The sequence below is a fragment of the Miniopterus natalensis genome, chromosome 2 (genome assembly GCF_054644295.1).
Source record: "Miniopterus natalensis isolate mMinNat1 chromosome 2, mMinNat1.hap1, whole genome shotgun sequence".
NCBI lineage: Eukaryota > Metazoa > Chordata > Mammalia > Chiroptera > Miniopteridae > Miniopterus > Miniopterus natalensis.
The window spans coordinates 143,020,788-143,041,759 of NC_142082.1; the positions used below are offsets into that span (position 1 = coordinate 143,020,788).

General features: G+C 52.0%; 2 protein-coding genes across 2 annotated transcripts; both read right to left on the reverse strand.

Annotated features, from left to right (window-relative positions):
- Positions 1–15: 15 nt before the first annotated feature.
- Positions 16–3,152, reverse strand: PRPH (peripherin). The gene is made up of 9 exons (XM_016201071.2): positions 2,611–3,152; positions 2,196–2,256; positions 1,909–2,004; positions 1,353–1,520; positions 1,126–1,251; positions 819–1,039; positions 648–697; positions 329–408; positions 16–81 (listed from the first exon to the last, which is right to left on the reverse strand). The coding sequence occupies exons 1-9, from the start codon at positions 3,150–3,152 to the stop codon at positions 16–18; spliced, it is 1,410 nt and encodes a 469-aa protein (XP_016056557.1).
- A 13,684-nt stretch (positions 3,153–16,836) lies between these two features.
- TUBA1C (tubulin alpha 1c) lies at positions 16,837–20,708 on the reverse strand. Its single transcript, XM_016201240.2, has 3 exons — positions 20,505–20,708; positions 20,214–20,362; positions 16,837–17,932 (listed from the first exon to the last, which is right to left on the reverse strand). The coding sequence occupies exons 1-3, from the start codon at positions 20,623–20,625 to the stop codon at positions 16,958–16,960; spliced, it is 1,245 nt and encodes a 414-aa protein (XP_016056726.1). The 5' UTR covers positions 20,626–20,708; the 3' UTR covers positions 16,837–16,957.
- Between the last annotated feature and the right edge of the window lie 264 nt (positions 20,709–20,972).

The window sequence follows — 20,972 nt, forward strand, 5'->3', positions numbered from 1 at the left end:
TCTGGACCAAAGGATTCAATAGCTGTGAGTAGAGGACTTGTCCAGCTCGCTTCGCTGCTCCTTCTGGGACTCTGTCACCACCTGCTGGAGGCAAGGCATGTGAAGGGCACAAACCATTCTGTCCGCCCTCCTTTGAGCTCCCTTGGGGCACGATGTCTCCCCTCTGGCATAACAAGCTGAGGTTCCAACCTATCCATCTACCTTCCCTAGCTCCCTCCCACCCCAAGAACCACTAACCCACAATACCCTAAGATCAGCTGCAGTCAAACTGGGGCTCAGAAATAATTTTGGAAATGATGGGGTCCTGGTCCCAAGTGTCCCATCTCACCTCCCCATTCCGGGTCTCAATGGTCTTGATCAGAACCATCTTCCGGCTGTGGCTGTCCTGGGGAGGCTCCACCTCTGGCACTGAAAAGGTGGGTGAGGAGTGGAAAAGAGGGGGCTTGGCTTCTATCTCCTTTTAAGCCCTCATACCGTCTGTGAGGGGAGGGATGGGGAGGAATAGAGCTTGAGACGGGTGAGAGGAGACCAGGACTCAATAGCTCACAGACAGAAACAATCCCTGAGCAGAGCCATAGCAAGAGTCTGGTCAGGGCAGAAGAGGACACGGGGACAGACAGGTTGGAGGCCAGGTATGGGAGACTCACCAGTCGTCTTTATACTATAGGATGCAAAGGAATGGACAGGCACCGAGATCCTGGAGGCGAAGCAAGAGGTTAGCTACTCGGCCCAGGCTGCGCCCCTTCCCTGACCACGCCCCTTCCCCGACCACGCCCCTCCCCGACCACGCCCACCACCCTCCAGCGGCCCGCCCCCACCGGCTCTCCTCGCCCTCCAGCAGCTTCCGGTAGGTGGCGATCTCGATATCTAGGGCCATCTTCACGTTGAGGAGCTCCTGGTACTCGCGCAGGTGCCGCGCCATCTCCTCCTTTAGCTGCCGCAGCTCCTCCTCGAGGCGCGCATTGCCCGCCTGGTACCCGCCGGCCTCCAAGGCAAACTGCTCCTCCAGCTCCCGCAGCTGTCTGAGCAGCGCCTCGTTCTGGGGTGGGGGTGGAGGAAGCATGGGTCAGAGGGGGAACAGCCTTCACTGTACACCCCCAGTCGGTGGCGCAGCCTCGTACTCACCGTGCCTCGCAGTCCGTCCACCTCGCACGTCAGGGTCTGGATCTGGCGTCGGGACTCGTTCATCTCCTGCTTGGCCTGGCGCAGGGCCTCGTGGTTTCGATTGGCGGCGTCTGAGAGGTCCGCGTACTGCGGGATGGACGGCAGCCCAGGTGTGAACAGACGGGATGCGCCCTCGCCCTAGCGCCCTACCCTCTCAGGCCCTCACAAACCCATCCGGGCTCTCGCACCTTGGACTTGTACCACTCCTCCGCCTCCTGCAGGTTCTTCGCTGCGATGCTCTCGTACTGCGCGCGGATGTCCCTTAGCGCAGCTGTTAGCTCGGGCTTCACGGTCGCCTCCACTTCGATCTGCTGCACCTGCTGGTTCTCCATGTTCACCTGCATGTCTCGCAACTCCTGCCGTCCAGGACAACAAGACGTCGAGTTCGCCGCGCAGATCCCACGCGGGCCGCGCAGTTCGTGCACAGAAAAGAGCAGAAACAGTAGAGTGAACCAAAGGGGGCGCCAAGGAGCGCAGCGCGTGCAGGATGGCGCGGCCTGAGCCTGGCCCACACGCTGAGCCCGCGGCTAGGTACGGGGTGCAGCTCCGCTGCTCGCCACCAGATGGCGCAGGGGCGGGAGGCAAACCACCTGTAGACCGAGGTTGAGGGGCCGCGTCTCGCCGCAGAATCTCACTTCGCTGTTCCTCCGCTATACCCGCCAGTCTCCTCCAGGGCTCGTCTCCCAGCTCCAAAGAGACCACTCCCAACCTCCAAAGCCTCCCCTCACATCCCGGTCTACACACCTCCTCATGCAGCTTCTTAAGGAACTCAATCTCATCCATCAGAGACTCAATCTTGCGCTCTAGCTCCAGGCGAGCCAGCGTAGCGTCGTCCACGTCCTTCACGGGGTGGCAGCGGGGGTTCAAGAGCAGGGAGGGGCCTCTCAGCACCGGGAAGAGGAAGCGTCAGGCCCTCCCTGCCAGCCTCCGAAGGCTTCTGATGGCCTCCCTCCAGCCACAGGCGCCACCCTGGACGCGCAGGCCCGGGGTTGGGGTGGGGGGACGGGAATTCACGCGGGGCCCCGGCTCACCTTGCGGAAGAGCACGAGACTGTGCTCGGCGTCCTCCCGCTTGCGTGTTTCGTCCTCCAGCCTGGCGGGGAGAGTGGGAAAGGCCGAGCTGCGGGGGGGACCCCGTCCGCCCCGCCCCCCAGGACCAGGGGCACTGCCTAGGGCTCCGCGAGGGGTCTTCAAGCTGCCTGGCGGACGTGCCCCAGATTCTGTCTAAGAGGCTGGGAGCTGAGCGGGGGGCCCCTTTACACACTAAGAGGCACAGCCACTCGGCCTCCCCAGAGACTCAGCAGAGTGGTAGCGGGAGGGCAAGGATGCTGCCCGCACACGCCCTCCGGGTTAAGCTGGGAAGCATCTCCCTCGAGCGGCTGGTGGGGAGGGAAGGAGAGGGAGGAGCAGCCGCCTCGACGGTCACCGCCCGGCCCTGCCCCCTGACCTCTGCTTCAGCGCCGCCAGGTCCTCCGCCAGCCCGTCGCGCTCCACTTGCACCCGGTCGCGCTCGCGGCCCAGCAGCTCCAGCTCCCTGCGCAGCTCGCGCAGCTCCTGCTGGCACAGCTGGTCGGCGCGCGCCGGCTCCTGGCCCCGGGCCTGGCTCAGCTCTCCGCGCAAGGCCGCGTTCTGCTGCTCCAGGAAGCGCACCTTCTCGATGAAGTTGGCGAAGCGGTCGTTGAGCTCCTGCAGCTCCTGCTTCTCGTTGCTGCGCGTGGCCAGAAACTCCTGGTTGAGGGCCTCGGCCATGGAGAAGTCTAGGCGCTCCGAGGGCAGGCGCAGGAGGGCGCCCGCGCCCAGCCGGGGGCTGCGGAAGCTGCCCAGGCGCACCGAGGAGCTGGAGGACGCCGAGCCCAGCAGGCGGCTGCCGGAGAACCGGGAGCTGGACGAGTAGGAGAAGGCCCCGGGGGACAGTGAAGGCGGTGGCCCGAAGGTGCGGCGATAGGAGGTGGAACTGATATTGGCCCGGAGGCCCGACGGGTGGCTCATGGTGGCCAGGGATGGGCAGTCACCGCTGGCAGAGCTCGGCCCGGAGCCGCAGACCGCTGCAAGGCGGCTTTATAGTCCTGCGGGCTCGGCGGGGGCGCGGGCAGCTCCTCCCACTGGCCTGACCGTGCGGCTAAGTGGGGAGGGGGGCGCCCCACCCCTGCGGAGCAGCGGGAGCGCCGCACCCTCCTCCTCCCTGGTTGCTGGCGCCCGGCCTGCTTGGTTCCCCCTGTTGCTGGTGGGGAAGCAGCAGGGATGGCGACTACAGGCCCCAGGCAGCAGGGGCTGGGGGTCCGCGCCTTTCAGCAAGCATCTGGAGCTGGGGCATGGGACGGGAGGGCCTGATTTGAGCTGGGGTCCCTGCCAGAAAGAGCTGGTAAAAACTGGGGGATAGGGGGACTGAGGTTAAAGGACAGGCTCTGGCCCATGAGTAGTCAGGAGGTGGCTCAGGTAGATGGAGAGCTGGCCTGGCTTAGGCCCGGGAGCCTGTGACTCCACTTTTCCCCTGAAGGCTCCGCTCCGCTTTCACCTGCTGTCAGTTACCCCCACTGTCACCACACCCACGGAGATGTCGGGGGACAGGAGAGTAGAAGCAGTTAAGGGGGGTGGGGAAGGGCTGCCTCTCTGTAATCCCCAGGGCCCAGTGAAGGGTTGCTGCCTGGCGCCAGCTCTGCGGCTAATGGACTGGCCACTTCCCCTCCCCCTCCCTGGACACTTGGCCAGGGGGGGTGCCTGCTTATGTTTCAGCTTTAAAGACACAGCTCCCAAACCTGGACCTACCTCAGGCCCCAACAGAGTGGGACATCAGAAGGGACTGAGGGTGACGGCCCAGCTCGGGGTCCCACTGGGCAGGCTGTGTGCCTGCCAGAGGCTGAGCTGACTGAGCCAGTGCTTGCTGTCTGGCTTTACTGGATTCTCCCTCCCCCCAACCAACTGCTGCTCAGTCACGGCCTTACGGGAACCAGGGCGACTCCTGAGGCAGGAAGGGGAGGGGGCTCAGGGGTGGTAGCGGCTGCCAAAGTCTGAGAGATGGATGGACTGGCAGAAACCGGTTTCCAGTATTGGTGAGTTGCAGGTACCCAAAGATGGGTGGGGCTGGATGGGGAAGAGATGGGGAAAGAAAAGGTGCCCATCCCCAACGGTTTAGGGACCGAAGGAGGAGAGAGGCCACAGAACAGATCCACAAGCCTGTGCACACAGATGCATGTGTATAATAGCAAACACATAATAGCACTCACACCTATGTGCACACACGTTACACAAACACACACCACGCATCCCTTCCTACCCTCCCCCACCCTGGAGTTAGCTGGAAGGCTGATGTCTGGCCTTTGCATGTCAAATGGCTTCCAGGACGCAGGCACAGGCTGCCCAGGAGTGGACAGGGGAGCTCGGATGGTCTGCAGGAGCCGGGGCGCTGAGACCTTCAGCGTTTACCAGGGAGCCATGGGGCTGCTGCTGCCGGGAACTCCAGGGCTCTCCAGTAGGGACAAGCCTGCCTTGAACTGACCCTGAGGACAAGAGTTGGGCATCTGGGGAAGCAGGTGTGGGACTCCCAGTTGGATCTCTGGCTGAGGTGGTAAGGAGGGTGGCTCCCTGGCTGCCAGCTCCTTCAGCATTGCGGGGCAGAGGAGCCTCCCCCTCTTTGTGTGTCCTCTGAGATGGGCCAACGCCCAACCGCAGGCTCACATCCCTACCGCCTCTTCTCCTCTCCAGGCCCCTCCTTCCTTCCGGGCTATTAGTCTCTCCCTGCACAGCTGCCAGGTCCTTCTCCTTGATGGGTCTGGTCTGGTTGCCAGGGGAATGGGAAGAGGGAGGATGGGAGAGAGGGAATGGATAAACCAGGGCCTGCACCCTCTGACTCCTGGGTGTGGGAGGTGGAGGGTCCTCTCTGGGCTGGGGGTAAGGGTCTTGGTAGGTGTGAGGAGGCGGCTGGAGAAACCTTGGTGCTTTCTGCCACAACCCTAGGCTCTGAGTCCCAGCTGCCTTTGGCCTGGAGCCCCATCTACTCCAGCCTAGGCCCTGCCTGCTGTCCTCAGGGTGCAGACTGGGAGTCTAACCTGGTACTGCATGTAGAGGGGCAGGCAAGACCTGGGAGGACCAGCCCAGGCCTTCTTTATAAGGTAGACCTGAGTCTTTGAGAGTAGAGGCCCCTTGATCTGGCCCAGGGACTTCCACTGGGGTTCCCATCCCCTCCTCTGCTTGAGCTCCCAGCTCACAACCCAGATGCCTTAGAGTAAAGGGGGCCAGGGCCTCCTCAGCAGGGCTCTGGGAGCTGTGGACAGAGTAAGGCCAGGGCCTGGGTGGGGAAACCAGGCCTGCTGGCAAGGCAGAGGAGACAAGTCCCTCTTACTCAGAGCCAGGCCCAGGAGATCTTGGGGCCAGAAGGTAGGAAAAAGTGACACTTAAAACTCAGGTCTCTGGCATCCAGTTGCCAAGCTTCCCACCTGACTCAGTACTCTCTATTGTATGAATTTAGTTTCAATACTATGTTCTTCCATGTCCTTCAGTAAAATGGGGATAATTGTAGTTTCCATCTCATAGTGTTGCTGGGAGGATTAAATGAATAAGTGCGTGTGAAATACCTAGGACACACATAACAGCTGAAGATGTAAGCTAGTATTTTTATTATTATTATTAATATTATCAATCTCCCAAGTGATATCATCAGCCCCCTGAAGCAGTGAGGATCTGGACGTCCTTTAAATTATCGTCACTGGCACAGTGGAGTGGCTCGGTTGGTTGAGCACCATCCTGTGCATCGGAAGGTTGCCAGTTCCATTCCCAGTCAGGGTACATACCTGGGTTGCAGGTTCGATCCCTGGTCAGGGCACATATGGAAGGCAACCAATTGATGTTTCTCACATAGATGACTCTCTTTCTCTCCCCCTTTCTCTTTCTAAGCATGTCCTTGGGTGGGAATTAAAAAAAAAAATTATCCCCTCTAGTGGCTGCAAGCAGTGCTAGGCCCAAGGTTGAAGGAGCCAAGTATTTACTGGCTGATGGAGAGAGAGGAAGGTGGCTTTTCCCTCTGTACTGGGCAAATAGTATACTGATTAAGACATGGATCCTGAGTTCAATGGAGACTGCCTGGGTTCGATCAAGGCTCCTCAATTTAATTAGCTGTATGCTTTGGGTTTAGGTGAGTCACTTAATGTCAATTCACCCCACTGTCTTTGTCCACAAGTGGGAATAGCCCCTCCCTCATAGTGTTGGAGGCTGAAATGAGTTACAACATGTGAAGCACTTAGTGCTTGGCACACAGGACATGCTGCATAAGCATTAGCCAGTGTAACACTCATCTTTCTTCCTTCTGCCAACCTCGCCTGCTTTGGTGAAGGCTCAGAGAAAAATGACAATTGGATGCATTCAGAAGTTTGCTAGGAAGGTGAGAAACAAAGTTTAAGTCAGTAGCAAGAGTGCTACTAAATGACGGGCCATGGACTCAAAGCTGGGTGAGGAGGGGTGTGTGGGAGACTGGCAGAATAAAGAGGTCCATAGCTGGAGCTGGGGTATTAATGAATGAGAAGATTCCCAGGGCATTTTTTTTTTTTTTAAATATATCTTTATTGATTTCAGAGAGAGGAAAGGAGAGGGAGAGAGAGAGATAGACACATCAATGATGAGAGAGTCGTCATTGATCAGCTGCCTCCTGCATGCCCCCTACTAGGGATCGAGCCTGCAACTCAGGCATGTGCCTTGACCAAGAATCAAACTGCTATCTCCTGGATCATAGGTCTATGCTCAACTGCTGAGCCACACCGGCCAGGCTCTCAGGGCATTTTTAAGGGAGTGGGCAACTGAGGCTAAGGTGGATTGGAGGAAAAGGTCAGAGAAGAAAAGATCAGAGCACCAGCCTGGGCACTGACAAGCTGTTTGACCCTGGGCAAGTTACTTGTCCTCTCTGAGCTTCAGTTTTTTCATGTATAAAATTGAGAGGATGACACCTGCCTCCCAGGGTGGTTGTGAACACTGTATGATGTATTGTACATAAAACAATTAAGCATGTTGTGAAGCTCGTAGTAGATGCTCGATACTGTTGATTGTCTTCTTCCTTTTCCATGTGACAGAGAGGAAACAGACACAGAAGAGCAAGGACATAACCTTAATTACTTGTAACTGTCAGCTGGGGTCTCCCTGCCCCTTGAGGTCTAAGATCGGCTCACCCTCCATTCTACATCCTGGGAAGGCTCAGTGTGCTCCCACATCTCTTTGCCTGCCTAGTGTTTCCTCTTTACATCCTTAGCTCCCGATCCCTCATGCCCTGAACTGGCTGACTTTACAGCTCACTCTCCCCAGTGTCCCAGATGTGGAACTCAGTACGGTCCCTTGGGTCCCATGATCCCCTTTCCCATCACAGGTAGGACCCGAAGCTCAAAGGGATAGAGTTGCCTGTCTGAGGCTGCACAGTGAGCTAATGGGAGCTCCCTCTCCAGTAAGGCTCGTTCTGGTGGGTCAGGCCCTGCTGGTGTTCTGTGCTCTGGGCCTGTAGAAACCAAGATGAGCTTCAGCCCAGAGTCCAGCTCCATTCAAGCCCAGTTACAGGGCCCCCACTGGAAGAATGGCTCCACCAGAGTAGAATTCTTTCTCCATTGTCTCCATTTTGAGGTTCTACTCCTCCCAGTTAGAGAACACTCTGGGCATCTTTTCTATCTCATCACTTCCCTCACTGTATTATATGTAACGGCTAACATCTTACATGTGTTACCACTTTTAATCTTCACAGTAACCTTATACATAGGTACTATTCCCATTTTACAGTTGAAGAAACTGAGGCACTTCTGTGAAGCAACTTCACCCAGGTCAGACAATAATCTGTTTGTATGTCTGACTCCTTCCTCCCTGACAATATGCTCTTGGAAGGCAGCTATCAGGTCTTACTTGTCTTTGGGTCTGCGGTGACCAGCACGGGATCTTGGTCAAATGAGGGTAACCCTGAGGCACCTGAAAAAAATCTATCTTAGTGTCAGTCTGGAAAATAAAGAGATGTTTTGCTGCCACCTTCTGGCCAGAAGCCAGAATGACATGTCTGCAGTCTGAGTGCATCCTGGCTTGTGTTTAAGACTCAAGGGTAAGGGAACATTGGAATTTGGAGGAGGCTTCAAAATTATTATGACCTCCTTTTACAGATGAGGAGAATTAGCCAAGGGTGTGTAAATATAATAGCAGCACTGGTATTAGGATTTCAGAGCCCTGATTTTATTCTTCCCCTGGTCTCTAGGAGCCTCCTGTGCCCCCACCCCATCCCACCCCCAGAGGCCAAAAGCCAGGAAAGGAGAGCAAAATCTATCCTCAGCTCCCCAGTGTCCTGTACTGTGTCCATAATCTCTAGTCCTGCCATTATTGTAAAATCACATCTCCATCTGCCCGTCTGACCCTTCCAACCAGTGACCCCTCAACTGGAGAGTAGAGAGCAGCTTATGGCCTCAGAATGCTAAGTGAAGCTTCCTTCTCATGGCGTGGCCTGGGGGCCTGACTTAGAAGCACTTGGGGCCTCTTGGAAGCAGGTTCCAGTCCCCCACTAAGATATCCTGAATCCCTAGAATCTGCATTTTAACAAACTTCCTAGGTGATTTTTAATGCTCATGAAAATTTGAGCCTTCCCGGATTAAGATTTTTTTTCTTTAAATTGTCCATCTTTGCCCCTATTTTCTTTGGATTTTCAAACCCAGAAAAAAAGTTGAAAGAATGTTGCTATGAACACCAATATACCCCTCTCCTGGATTTACCAGTTGTCAATATTTTGCCACACTTTGTTTGGAAGTAAGTTTCAGAGATCATATTTCACCCCTAAATGCTTCAGCACACAGCTCTTGAGAACAAGGATTGTACTATTTTCCTACATAGCTATGGTTCTATTAACCCACTCATTAACCCAATATACAATCCATATTCTATTTCCCCCACTGTCCCAATAAGTCCTTCATAGCTATCCCCCCCCCCCCCCAAATCCAGATTCAAAGATCAAGAATTGTATTTGGTTGTTACCTGGGCAGAGGGAAGAGCCAGAGCATAGGGGTGAGGCTGGGATGAGCTTGGCATGTTTGAGAAATTGAAGAAAGGTCGGTGAGCTGGGGTGAGGTGGGAGAGGAGGAGAGAAGGAAAGGTGAGGTTAGAGGAATGGGAAGGAGCCAGAGCACGTAGGGCTTTGTAAATCAGAGTTCATAGCTTATTTTAAATTGGAGCGTTTAAGCAGAGGACTGAGTTGATCTGAGCTATGACTTTAAAAGATCAATGTGAAAACAATTTCAGATTTGGGACCTTCTATAAGACAAAGATTCCTAGATTCTTTGAGAAGTCTGTCATTTTATTTTTAAATGATGGTGATATTTGTTTTCTAAGGATGTCATTTTAAAAATCACCACAAACTTGGTGGCTTAAAACAGAAATTTATTCTCTCACAGTTCTGGAGGCCGGACATCCAAAGTCAGGGTGCAGGCAGGGCTGTACTTCCAACGGCTCTAGGGGAGAGTCCTTCTTTGCCTCTTCCAGCTGCTGGTGGCTCCAGACAGTCCTTGGCTTGTGGCTGCATCTCTCGTCTCTCTCTGCTTCTGCCTTTACACGCCTCCTCCTCTGTGCCTATGTCTTCTCCTTCTTAATAAAGACACTTGTCTTTGGACTTGAGGACCCAGGTAATCCAGGATGACCTCAAGGTCCTTAACTACACCTTACAAAGACCCTTTTTCCAAATAAGGTGAGATTCACAGGTTCTAGGATGTGGACATATCTTTTTAGGGAGGCCACTATTCAACCCACTACAGTTAGGGGATTTTTTTCTAGACAAGAAAGAGAGGAAGAGATGTAACAACTAAATACAATGTTCAAACCTAGATTGGGTCCTGGATTCAAAGGCAAAGAAAGGGTACTGAGGAAATGTGTCTATTACATGCTATGGAGTGTGGAATGATTTATTCCTGTTGTTAGGTGTGAAGACAGGGATGTGGCTGTGTAAGGGAACGCTCGCTCTTAGGAGGTGCCCGCAGGAGCATGTAGGGGAGAAGAATCATGCTGTCTGTGACCCCTTTCAGTGCATCAGTCCCATTGCGTTCACCAGCGTGTGGTGCAAGGCAATGGCTCTGGCTGCTGGGTGTGCATGAGACCGAGAAAGAACAGTTGCAGAGTTAGTGACATCATTTATCAGAATAGACTCTCATCCTGGTCCCCACTTGATTCTGCAGGGCTCTTATAAGAGACTGTGCCTGATGAGGGTTTCTCTTCACCCTCCCACACTGGGTGGGCAAGAAACCTGCTCCCAGGCTTGGGCCAGTCACTGGGCCTTGCTTTCCTCGTTGGTAAAATAAAGGGCTTACATGAAATGACCTGACTCTCTTTGCAGGCATGTCGGTTGTTGAGTAGGGGTGTAGGTAATAAAAGAAGCATTTATTAAAGATTGTGATGGGTCTCAGAGCACTGCCCTAGGAGCTTTAAGCTTTTCCTTCACAGGGTGATGCCCTGAGATCCTCCAGGTGGGAATGAGAGGCAGTCCCTGTACAGAAAGGGGAAGGAAGGGGTGGGGAAGGAAAGACAACCTGTCTTGGGATGTTGTGAGCTGGAACATCCAGGTGACCTCATCCCCAGTTGAAGGGTCCATGTTCAGAGTAGACCACAGTCAGGGAGTCCAAGCAGGGCAGGAATTTCCTCCCCAAGTACACTTACTGGGATTGCCCAGAGGAGATGCAGACTTTATGCTCCCATATGGCCGACTCCCCCCTCCCTCTACACAGCTGCCATGAGCCCCTCAGCCTGGAACCCCAGAAAGCTGGAGCAGTTGGAAAATTCTGGGATCACCCAGGCGCCCTCCCTCATTTTCCTAATGACGATGCTGAGATGGGAGGCACTACTTACAGTTCCGTGGGTTGTCAAAAGATAGGGCGCCAGCCCATGGTCTTTATTAGAGGAGCCTTGGTCACCGCTCCCTACCCAGGCAGGTGCTTGAGCACAATGAGATAAGATAGGACAGGGACTCCTGCCCATCAGGCCAGCTGCCAGGAGGCTCTTTTCTGCAGTCATGACACTGCAATCCCTCTCACCCCATCTCCTGCAGGGAGAGGCCGGGGGACAGCTGAGCAGACAAGCTCAGAGTATGATGCCCTACAAACTGCCCAGCCTGCCCTGTGCCTGCCGGCCACGTAGGCCCACACCTGACACCCGGGCCCTGCCAGGGCCAGTGGGTCTCCAGCCAGCGAGGGCCTGACAATTGGCCCTCTGTTAGCCGTTCCCCACTCTCTAGGCGGATTCCCTCCGCAGCACACTGCTGGGCCGGCCCTGGCTGGAGGGAAGGGAGGTGAAGGGGGGAACAGAGATGGGGGAAGGAGGAGATGAGTGAGAAGGAGTGGGGGGGAGAAAGGGAAGCAGAAGGAGAAGATGAGGGGTGGGGTAGAGAGGGGGGAAGGAAGGAAAAGTAGAGAAAACCAAATGGGCCAGGAAAGGAGAAAAAAACCTCTCAGGCTTTCTCCTCTCAAGGACCCAAGTGCCCTTACACAGGAGAACAGCCAGATAAGTGACCCTTATCCACGCCCTGGAACCCCCAGAATCTGGTCTGATTCTTGTCCCAAGTCGCCTGGCACCACCCCCTTGTTTTCAGGGGCATCTCAAAGCTCCTTGGGGGTTGGAAGATCTGGGACGGCCCTGGGGTCAGGCTTCCTGGGAGGGGCCTCCCTGCTCTTTTGTACTCTGCAGATCAGACTCTGGCTTCATTCACAGTTGCATGTAAAAGGGAAGAGGGGACATTCTGGGCCAGCAGGTGTTCTCTGTGTCCTTTCAATTTATGGTTTAAGTTCAGCCAAGCCTCCTGGAAACGCTGACAGGGAGAAGCAGATGTTTGGTTGACAAAAAACTACGGCCATAGGGAGGCCCAAAACTGAGGAACAGAAAGGGTGCATGGACTCTCTCCCGGGGTGATATTTGCATTCAAAAGTGTTATACAAATTTAAAAGAATTCTAATATTTTTATTATTATTTTACAAAACATTTCTATGAACTATCGCATTACCACCTAAGGCCTTTATATCAGAATGCTTTTGGCAGGAGGCAATAGAAGACCCAACTCAAAATGTCCTAAACAATGAGGGGATTTATAATCTCACATCATGGAAAACCCAGAGGCAGAGGAGTTTCGGGGCTGGTTAATTCAGGGACTCAACATCCTATCAAGGACCCAGGTTCTTTTCTTTTTCTATTTTATTATTATTATTTTAATCCTCACCTGAGGACGTGGTTAGAGAGAGGAGGGGCGAGAAAGAAACACCAATCAGTTGCCTTCTATATGTACCTCATCCAGGCATGTGCCCTGACCAGGAATCCAGCAGGCAGCCATTGGGTGCATGAGACGGCTCTCAACCCACTGAGCCACTCTGGCCGGGCAAGGACCCAGGTTCTTTTCATCTTTCTGTTGTGTCACACCCAGAGTGTTAGCTTCTGTCCTCATGTTTGTCCCCTTGTGGTCATAAGATGGCTACAGCACACACAATATTATCCAAGGGTTGCAAATCAGAGAATCCTTTCCCTGCATTCCTTTTTAAGAGCCAGGAAAACTTTCCAAGAACATCTTCCCCCTTCGCCCCCAACCAGCAGACATTACCTCACCTCCCATTTCCATGACTGCATCACAGGCTGGTTCCTTAACCAATCCCTGGCAAGGAATTACCTTGATCAGCTTAGGGTAAGATTCATTCTGGTGCTGGTGGCAGGGCAGCCCGGCCTCTCCGGATGCACATGGTCACACCTGAACAGAACTGGGTGGTACGGCAGGTGAAACAGCCAGCTGGGATGGCTTTGGGGTAGGTATGCAAGAGTGGCTGCCACCTGTGACCACCTTATACTGTCTTGAATTGGGGTTGTGCCTATATGATCTGTCTCTATAGTCTGAGGGAGACAAAGAAACTAAATGCATTCCCCATAGTGCCTGGCACAGTGACTTGTACCAAATAGGTTTTCCCAAAATCATGAATGAATGAAACTTAAAAACAGAAATGATTGTCATAATGGTATAATTGGACATGGTTACTTTTGCCAAGGGCATTTCAGCAGTAGTTTCCTACCAGGCTAGACATCTCCTGTGAGCCAAATGAGATTTGATAAGGACAGAGTGTAGGGACAGAGGGGTGACAGCAGCGAGACTGAATTGATATCCACCCCAATGAATTAATTGGTGCATGTAGACAAAACTCTTGTGCAATTAGGAAAGCTTAATATTTTGTTCTCACTTTTCAAAAGAGAGAAAAATAAGTCTTCCAGTGGTGAGATGAGTGTCTGAAGAACATTTTCTGTTTCATGGCTGAGGAAGACACGGCTCTGGTTCTGCAAGGTTCGTTGCTGCTGAGTATTATCTCTCTTGTGCGGACTCCAAGGAGCATTAGAGGAAGAAAGAACCATTTCCCCAGAGTCTGCTCTCAGGACTAACAAACTCAGAGGCACAGGCTCTTGGAACGAACGGGGCAGTGACAGGTTAATGAGGTGTCAGCAAAGGGGGACCCTCTCCACAGGGCTGAAGGTGGGAGCTTTCCCCACCTGACACACTGAGTCTGTTTGCCCACCTTATGCTCTCCCTGAGAGCCTCCCTGGCATTGGACGCCAGGAGCCATCTGCCCAGGTCACCTCTGCCAGCTTCACCTGTGGCCTTGGCTGACAGGAAGTGACCATTCTGGCCCCTGTGCTTAGGGGAGCAATGCTCCAGGTGTGAGCTGTCCTGTACGCCCCGTGGCTGTTGTCTGGTCAGCAGGAGTCCAGCTACCCTTAGACCATCTTTATCTCCATGATCTGAGAATTGGTTCACTGAGTTCAGAGGGAGGCCTGGACAGAAAAGCCACCCCACCAGCTGGCTTTGCTCCTTTGGACTAGTGTGCTGTCACCTGGGCCAAAGAATGGGGCTCCTGGGAGGGGATCTAACAATCAATAGCATAACAAGATCTCCTTTCTGTGGCTGTGGCTCCACCCCTCATGCCTGACTCGCCCCAGGATGTGGTCCTTCGCACCCAGAACTGGAAAGGCTGACAAGTGCTGCAACCAGAGTTCTGGGGTCAAATTTCAGTTCACCCACTTGCTCTGTAGCCTTCAGCTAGATACTTAATCTCCCTGAGCTTTGACCTCTTCAGCTGTGGAAATGGCTGTAATGTCTTCTCACAGGGTGCTGTGAAGATCGTGGAACACTTCCACCCTGACAGTCTCCCTTCCTCCCACAACCCACTCAGGGCTGCCACACACCTTCCAGACACCTGAGGCCTGAAGACAGGCTCTGTCAAAGCTCAAACCCACTGGCTCCCTCTGCCGGGACAGCGGGCTCGTTGACAAATTCCCCTGGAGCAGAGGCATTTTCCAGCTGCTCCCCCGACACTTAGGATGACAGGTAGACAGGCCAGCACACGGGCCCCCACAGCCATTCTCTCCTCCTCAACCCGACTCAAAACAGCTATGCCTGGGCCCCATGGGCCCTCGGTGGCCAGTGGCCTCCATGGGGTGGAGGCAGATTGTTCCTCTGGTCAGGTCAGGTGAGGGCAGCCTTAGCCCTGTGTCTGAACAGCCAGAATCTGAGGCCCCAACCAGTCTCGAGCCTGCACCGTCTTAGGCTCCCTCCATCTCTCCCCAGCAAGCTCAGGGCCATCAGCAATGGCTGCAGTTCTGAGCCCAGACTTTTCATTTGTGCTCAAGGGCAGATCCGATGATTGGCAGCCACATAGCAGTGACCCAGACCTTGGGGTGTATTTGTTCTTGCTGCAGGCTAACCTTCTATTCACTCTCCCACCAACACAGGAGGGGCATATCATCACTGAAAGAAGAAACCCTCCCCCAACCACCGCGCTTTGCTCTTCCCCAGGCTTTGTTCTACTGGAATATTTCTTCTCAACTAAACCCTTCCTCACCATGGCAGCTGCTTCAAGGTTTCCAACATTTCCACATTTGGCACATGTAGAAAATAATTCACCTGTAAGGCTTACTGAGGTCATTGGAGGAACTGCTCCTGGCCAGAGGTGATTAAATTAGCCCAGGGAGCCCCTGAATCTCATTCTTGGGGCACCGTGCTTGGGAAATGCTAGCTCAGAGAATGGACCTTCCAGGTATCATGGGATGTCATGCTCAGCTGAGGCTGGATGGTTCATCTGCACATGAGTGTCTTGTTTCTTCCAGTGCTCACACTGTGACCATTGGCAGGTTTCCTAGGTTGGGAAGGTCTCTGGGTGGCCCCCTCGTGGCTGGGCTGGCCGGATGGCCTATCCAAGGTTCCTTTTCATCCCTGACTGCCCCCTTCCCTCCCACCTCCCAGTGCTTTGGCTCCAGAAGGAATCTGGCCCATCTGATAAGCAGAAATAGCTGGCTTTGTACTCAAGGATGGGGCGGGGTTGGGTCTTGTCCAGAAGGGCAGAAGACCAGGGTTGCTCTTATGATGAATGTGGCGAGATCCTCCCTGAGCACAAGGTTGCAGCACCTCGGGCTTGACGCAGTGCCCTGAGCTCCAAGATGGAACAGGCACATTTTCAGATGCTCACCCCTAACAGTGAGGGGGCGCAGGTGAGCAAGGGGTAAGGGGTGAAAACACCAGTGGGGAATGATGGTAACAGCACCATCAGAATAAGGTCAGCCAGGGAGTCAAGGTGAACACCTGTGGCTCGGCACTGGCCTCCCTGCTCAGGCCAGCACCCAAGCACCAAAACTGGTCCCTCCCTTCTACGGGAGGCCTGGCCCTTTAGTCATCCTGTACTTTTCCACTGCTCAGTTCAACCCTATAGGTCACACCACTGATACCTGAGCACCAATCACCAAGCTCTCCAGCCACCCACATTAATGCCCCTTCTTCCCCCACCCTTACCTTATAGTCCCTCCTGTCCCCCGCAAGGACCACACTGCTTCCAACAGATGCTTGGAAGAGGGTCCAAATTAGGGAGCGCTCCCCTTTCCAATCTTTCTGCATATACATCATTCCTCAATATTCCTTATTTCCCTACTTCAAATATTCCTGACTTGCATTGTCAAGTATCAACACTACAACCACCTGACTTGTAATTTTGTGTCACAGTCAACTGCTTTAAGAAGCAGCGACTTCTGAAAGTACAACCTTATTTGCCATTGTAGGTTTTGGCTAAGTAAGGGATGTATCAGCACAACTCCAAAGCCTTTCCCATGGGACTCTAGTATTTTATTAAATACTGATAGTCATGGCAGTCTGGCTGGTTACTTGAATTTTGGCTCCATCACTTACTACCCATTTTACCTACCCCTTGCTATTCCACATGTGGTCACAGCAGACCAAGAGAATAGCTGGAAGCTTGCTGAAAAATGCAGAATCTGAAGCCTTCTCAGACCTACAGATTTGGATCTGCATTGTATTACCTAGAGGCGACACGCCCATGCCGAAGTCTGAGCAACATTGGCCCAATCTATTTGAGCCTGATTTTATCACCATTTGTCAATTCAGGTCTAAGTGAAACAAACCACTTAGCACAATACAGGGTGTCCTCTCAAAAATGTATATACACTTTGAATTACAGTGTTTATTAAAATACATTTCATTTTTTAAATTGAGCTTAGCAGCTGTTAAAAGTGTATATACATTTTTTTTGGATACACTGTACATCACACACAGAAGCCACTGGAAATGTTTATCGAGTGATCAGGTGGATAGTCTGCCGGCCTCCATCCCCAACTGGCCTTGAGTAAGTGGTGCAAGTATTTACTGGGATACAGAAGAGGCCAGTTTGACATTCAAAACAAACAAACATCTCCTTTATTGCAAAGTTTAGGACACAATGGACTTCACGGAACAACAGAAATAAGACAATCCCAAGACACCGGAGTGTAACATTGCAGCCGACAGATTAATACTCTTCACCCTCATCCTCTCCCTCAACACTGTCTGCTCCAACCTCCTCGTAATCTTTCTCAAGGGCAGCCATGTCCTCACGGGCTTCAGAAAACTCTCCTTCCTCCATGCCCTCACCCACGTACCAGTGGACAAAGGCACGCTTGGCATACATCAGGTCAAACTTGTGGTCCAGGCGAGCCCAGGCCTCAGCAATAGCTGTGGTGTTGCTCAGCATGCACACAGCTCGCTGTACTCTGGCCAGGTCCCCACCAGGCACCACAGTGGGAGGCTGGTAATTAATGCCAACTTTGAAGCCAGTGGGGCACCAGTCTACAAACTGGATGCTGCGCTTGGTCTTGATGGTGGCAATGGCAGCATTGACATCTTTGGGGACCACATCACCACGGTACAACAGGCAGCAAGCCATGTATTTACCATGGCGAGGGTCACACTTCACCATCTGGTTGGCTGGCTCAAAGCATGCATTGGTGATCTCTGCTACAGTAAGCTGCTCATGGTAGGCTTTCTCAGCAGAGATGACAGGGGCATATGTGGCCAGAGGGAAGTGGATGCGGGGATAGGGCACCAGGTTGGTCTGGAATTCAGTCAGATCAACATTCAGGGCTCCATCAAACCTGAGGGAAGCAGTGATGGAGGACACAATCTGGCTAATAAGGCGGTTAAGGTTAGTGTAGGACGGACGCTCAATATCGAGGTTTCTACGACAGATGTCATAGATGGCCTCATTGTCAACCATGAAGGCACAATCAGAGTGCTCCAGGGTGGTGTGGGTGGTGAGGATGGAGTTGTAGGGCTCAACTACAGCTGTGGAAACCTGGGGGGCCGGGTAAATGGAGAACTCCAGCTTGGACTTCTTGCCATAATCAACAGAGAGACGTTCCATCAGCAGGGAGGTGAACCCAGAGCCAGTTCCCCCACCAAAGCTGTGGAAAACCAAGAAGCCCTGAAGACCTGTGCACTGGTCAGCCTGGAAAAGAAAAGTTTAAATTTTAGCTTCGGTGAAAGCTGCAATGACTTCTTTAAATCCATAATTACTACATTGATTGAGATTTTTTAAATCTTTTGAATATTTGCTAAGAAAGCAGTTGTAAAAAGCTTCCAAAGTGCTAAGTGATTCAGAGAAACTTTTCACCATCAACTCCTGGGGGAAGGGGGTGTCTGCTAAAAGGCTATTTTAAAATGAACTATTTTCACCTCTGAAGGCAGAGGAGTCATGAGGTCTGAAATGAATGCAGAGCCCAAGTTTAGTGACTGGGGGGGCAACCTTTGGTGCCCTTGTGACCACAGAACAAGGGTAACTTCTTATCAGCTGGAGAGCTCCCAAGGGCAGGCCTGGGACCACCAGCCACTTACAATGGGTGTCTTACAAAGATTTGGCAGCTGCTGTCCGAGCTGGAATACAACAGATTAGCCAAATTGAATGCCCTGGTATTGGAGTCAGGCTGAGTCTGGATCTGGTCTACTAGGTCCTTGCTGTGTGACTTTGACCAAATCCATTTCTCAATCTCGGTTTTCTCATTTAGTAAATGAGAAGAATAGTAATCTACCTCAGGTTGTTGAGAATTAAATGACACTTGGAACTGCTTGGCACAGAAAGCCCAGTCATTCTGGGAAAGGTCATGGTTCCATAAGACCTTTGGGGCTTTCCATCACTCAACTGAGCTGTTCCAGTTAGCAATCTGCAACTCTATGAAAAGATGATTTTGATCTTCCAAACAAAATATTCTGTTGACAACCCTCGCTTCTCAAATGTGCTCAGGGATTTGTGGACATTCTCTACCAACCCCTCAGAGTTCACTTGTCCAGTGGGTCCCTATACTGAATGAGATCAATGTACAGGGCAGACCCTAGTCTACCAATTATATCCATCGAACCTCATATGGACACAGTAGTAACACCAAGGACAAATGCAATGGTTTTGGTAGTTAATGAACATCACTCCTAAACCCTCAATGGCTTATTTGTCCCAAAAGGAGGGTCCTGATTTCCAAGTCAGTGTTTGTAGCTGAAGTGTGACTTGCAAACATAGGAACCATTAACCCAATTTTGCTGAGGAGAGTAGGATAAACATCTGGAAAAAGTATAAAGCCATGGGTGATGCAAGGGCATGCTTTTTAAAACAGACCAGTTGTGGCTGGGCTTAGTATAATGGGATTTTCCTAACAGGCTACTCTACTCAAGCATTCATTCTTGATTTTGGGTTAATTACTTACAAGCTGCCCACATTTCTAAGGAGCAAAGAGTCAGCTGACTGCGACTCTTAATTAAAAATGACCCAAACAGAAGTTATCAACTTCACTGATGTGAAAACAGTTGCCTAAGACTTTTCTGCCATAGAACAAGTCCACACTGCCCTGAGCTCTACTAGAAAAGCAAGCCTATTGCCTTTTGTGTTCGTATCTCACTCAGTGCCTTCCTAGCTTCAATGACCGGTACCTGCTTCTATAAGGGAGCTCCCCTGACTCCACTTTCAATGTTGCTGAATGTTTCCAGTGTTGGCCATTTCTAATCAGTGTCATACTGGCTACTTGAGCTCTGAACTTCTTGTACTAACATAAGGCATCAGCCCAGATTTTTCTTTTGAAAAGTTTGATCATTTAGTTACATGTCAAAGTCAGCCACCTAATCACGCAGTGTCAAAGATAACCTAAAAAGGGATGTCTCAGCTTAAAGCAGGAAAACTGACTGATTAATATGAACAAGGATGTTTAATGGTCTTATATGTAAAACTGTTAAGACCCCGGTTCTCATCCTGACTCCTGGTAAAATGCCCTCACTAAATGAGCAATTGTCCAAATATACCTTGTAAGACATAGAAATAGGCAAAAGAGTACTTGTCCCTACCTCAAATAGTAGTCCCAAAACCCAGAACTTGTATGGTTTAGAAGTCCAGTTATTTAGTGAGCAGTCTAAGGCCCACTTTATTTATTTAGCAATAATTAAAAAAAAAAATTTAAGATTTTTTAGAGAGGAAGAGAGAGGGAGAGAAACTTTAGTGTGAGAGTGAACATTGATCAGCTGTCTCCTGCATGCCCCCTACCAGGAATCAAGCCTGTAACCCGGGCATATGCCCTGATTGGGAATGGAACCAGCAGCTTTTCAGTGCACATGACGCCCAACCAGCCGAGATACATTAGCCAGGGCCTATGGCCTATTTTAGTGCACAAAGAATGATTCTAGTAGTTTGGTCTCTCTTAAAACTCTAAGAGAAAACTGTCACCCCACTTTAAATTGAGTACTGTGCTTACCAGTTTCCGAATTCGGTCCAGGACAAGGTCAATGATCTCCTTGCCAATGGTGTAGTGTCCACGGGCATAGTTATTGGCAGCATCTTCCTTGCCTGTGATCAGCTGCTCAGGGTGGAAGAGCTGGCGGTAGGTACCAGTGCGAACTTCATCTGCAAAAGGCAACCAAAGCAGCCACCCATCACTAACAACCTGCACAAGCCTGCTCAGCCCCAGGGCCTCAACAGAGCCCCCAGGACACACCTCCTGTCCCAGACCCCTGGGATCTTACTCAGATTACTGAGGTCAACTCACCAATGACTGTGGGTTCCAGGTCTACAAACACTGCCCTGGGCACATGCTTGCCAGCGCCTGTCTCACTGAAGAAGGTGTTGAAGGAATCATCCCCCCCCCCAATGGTCTTGTCACTTGGCATCTGGCCATCGGGCTGGATGCCGTGCTCCAGGCAGTAGAGCTCCCAGCAGGCATTGCCGATCTGGACACCAGCCTGGCCAACATGGATGGAGATGCACTCACGCTGTGGGAGGAAGAAAGGAAAATGTCAGAATGTGACACATAAGTTGGGACATTTAGGAACGATTCACACCAAAATGACTAACTTTCAGGATAGATTAATCACCCTTCTCCTGCCCTGGGACTATTGCACAAGTAACAGTCTTTGTGGAAGACTAATTCAGAGAAAATGCTTGGGAAAACGGAAGATATGTTAATGAACTACGAGGCAGACTAGAGCCCAGAACCCTTCCTTTGTAGCCACATTAG

Bases quoted from the DNA above. Each gene is read 5' to 3' on its own strand.
- TUBA1C (XM_016201240.2), bottom strand. From the start codon at position 20,625: ATGCCAAGTGACAAGACCATTGGGGGGGGGGATGATTCCTTCAACACC. The intron at 20,363-20,504 runs GTGAGTTGACCT...TGCCTTTTGCAG, and splicing joins CCTGGAACCCACAGTCATTG to ATGAAGTTCGCACTGGTACC. The intron at 17,933-20,213 runs GTAAGCACAGTA...TTTCTTTTCCAG, and splicing joins TGGACCGAATTCGGAAACTG to GCTGACCAGTGCACAGGTCT.
- PRPH (XM_016201071.2), bottom strand. From the start codon at position 3,152: ATGAGCCACCCGTCGGGCCTCCGGGCCAATATCAGTTCCACCTCCTAT. The intron at 2,005-2,195 runs GTGAGCCGGGGC...CACCCCGTGAAG, and splicing joins GTCTCGTGCTCTTCCGCAAG to GACGTGGACGACGCTACGCT. The intron at 698-818 runs GTGGGGGCGGGC...CTTCGCCTCCAG, and splicing joins CTGGAGGGCGAGGAGAGCCG to GATCTCGGTGCCTGTCCATT.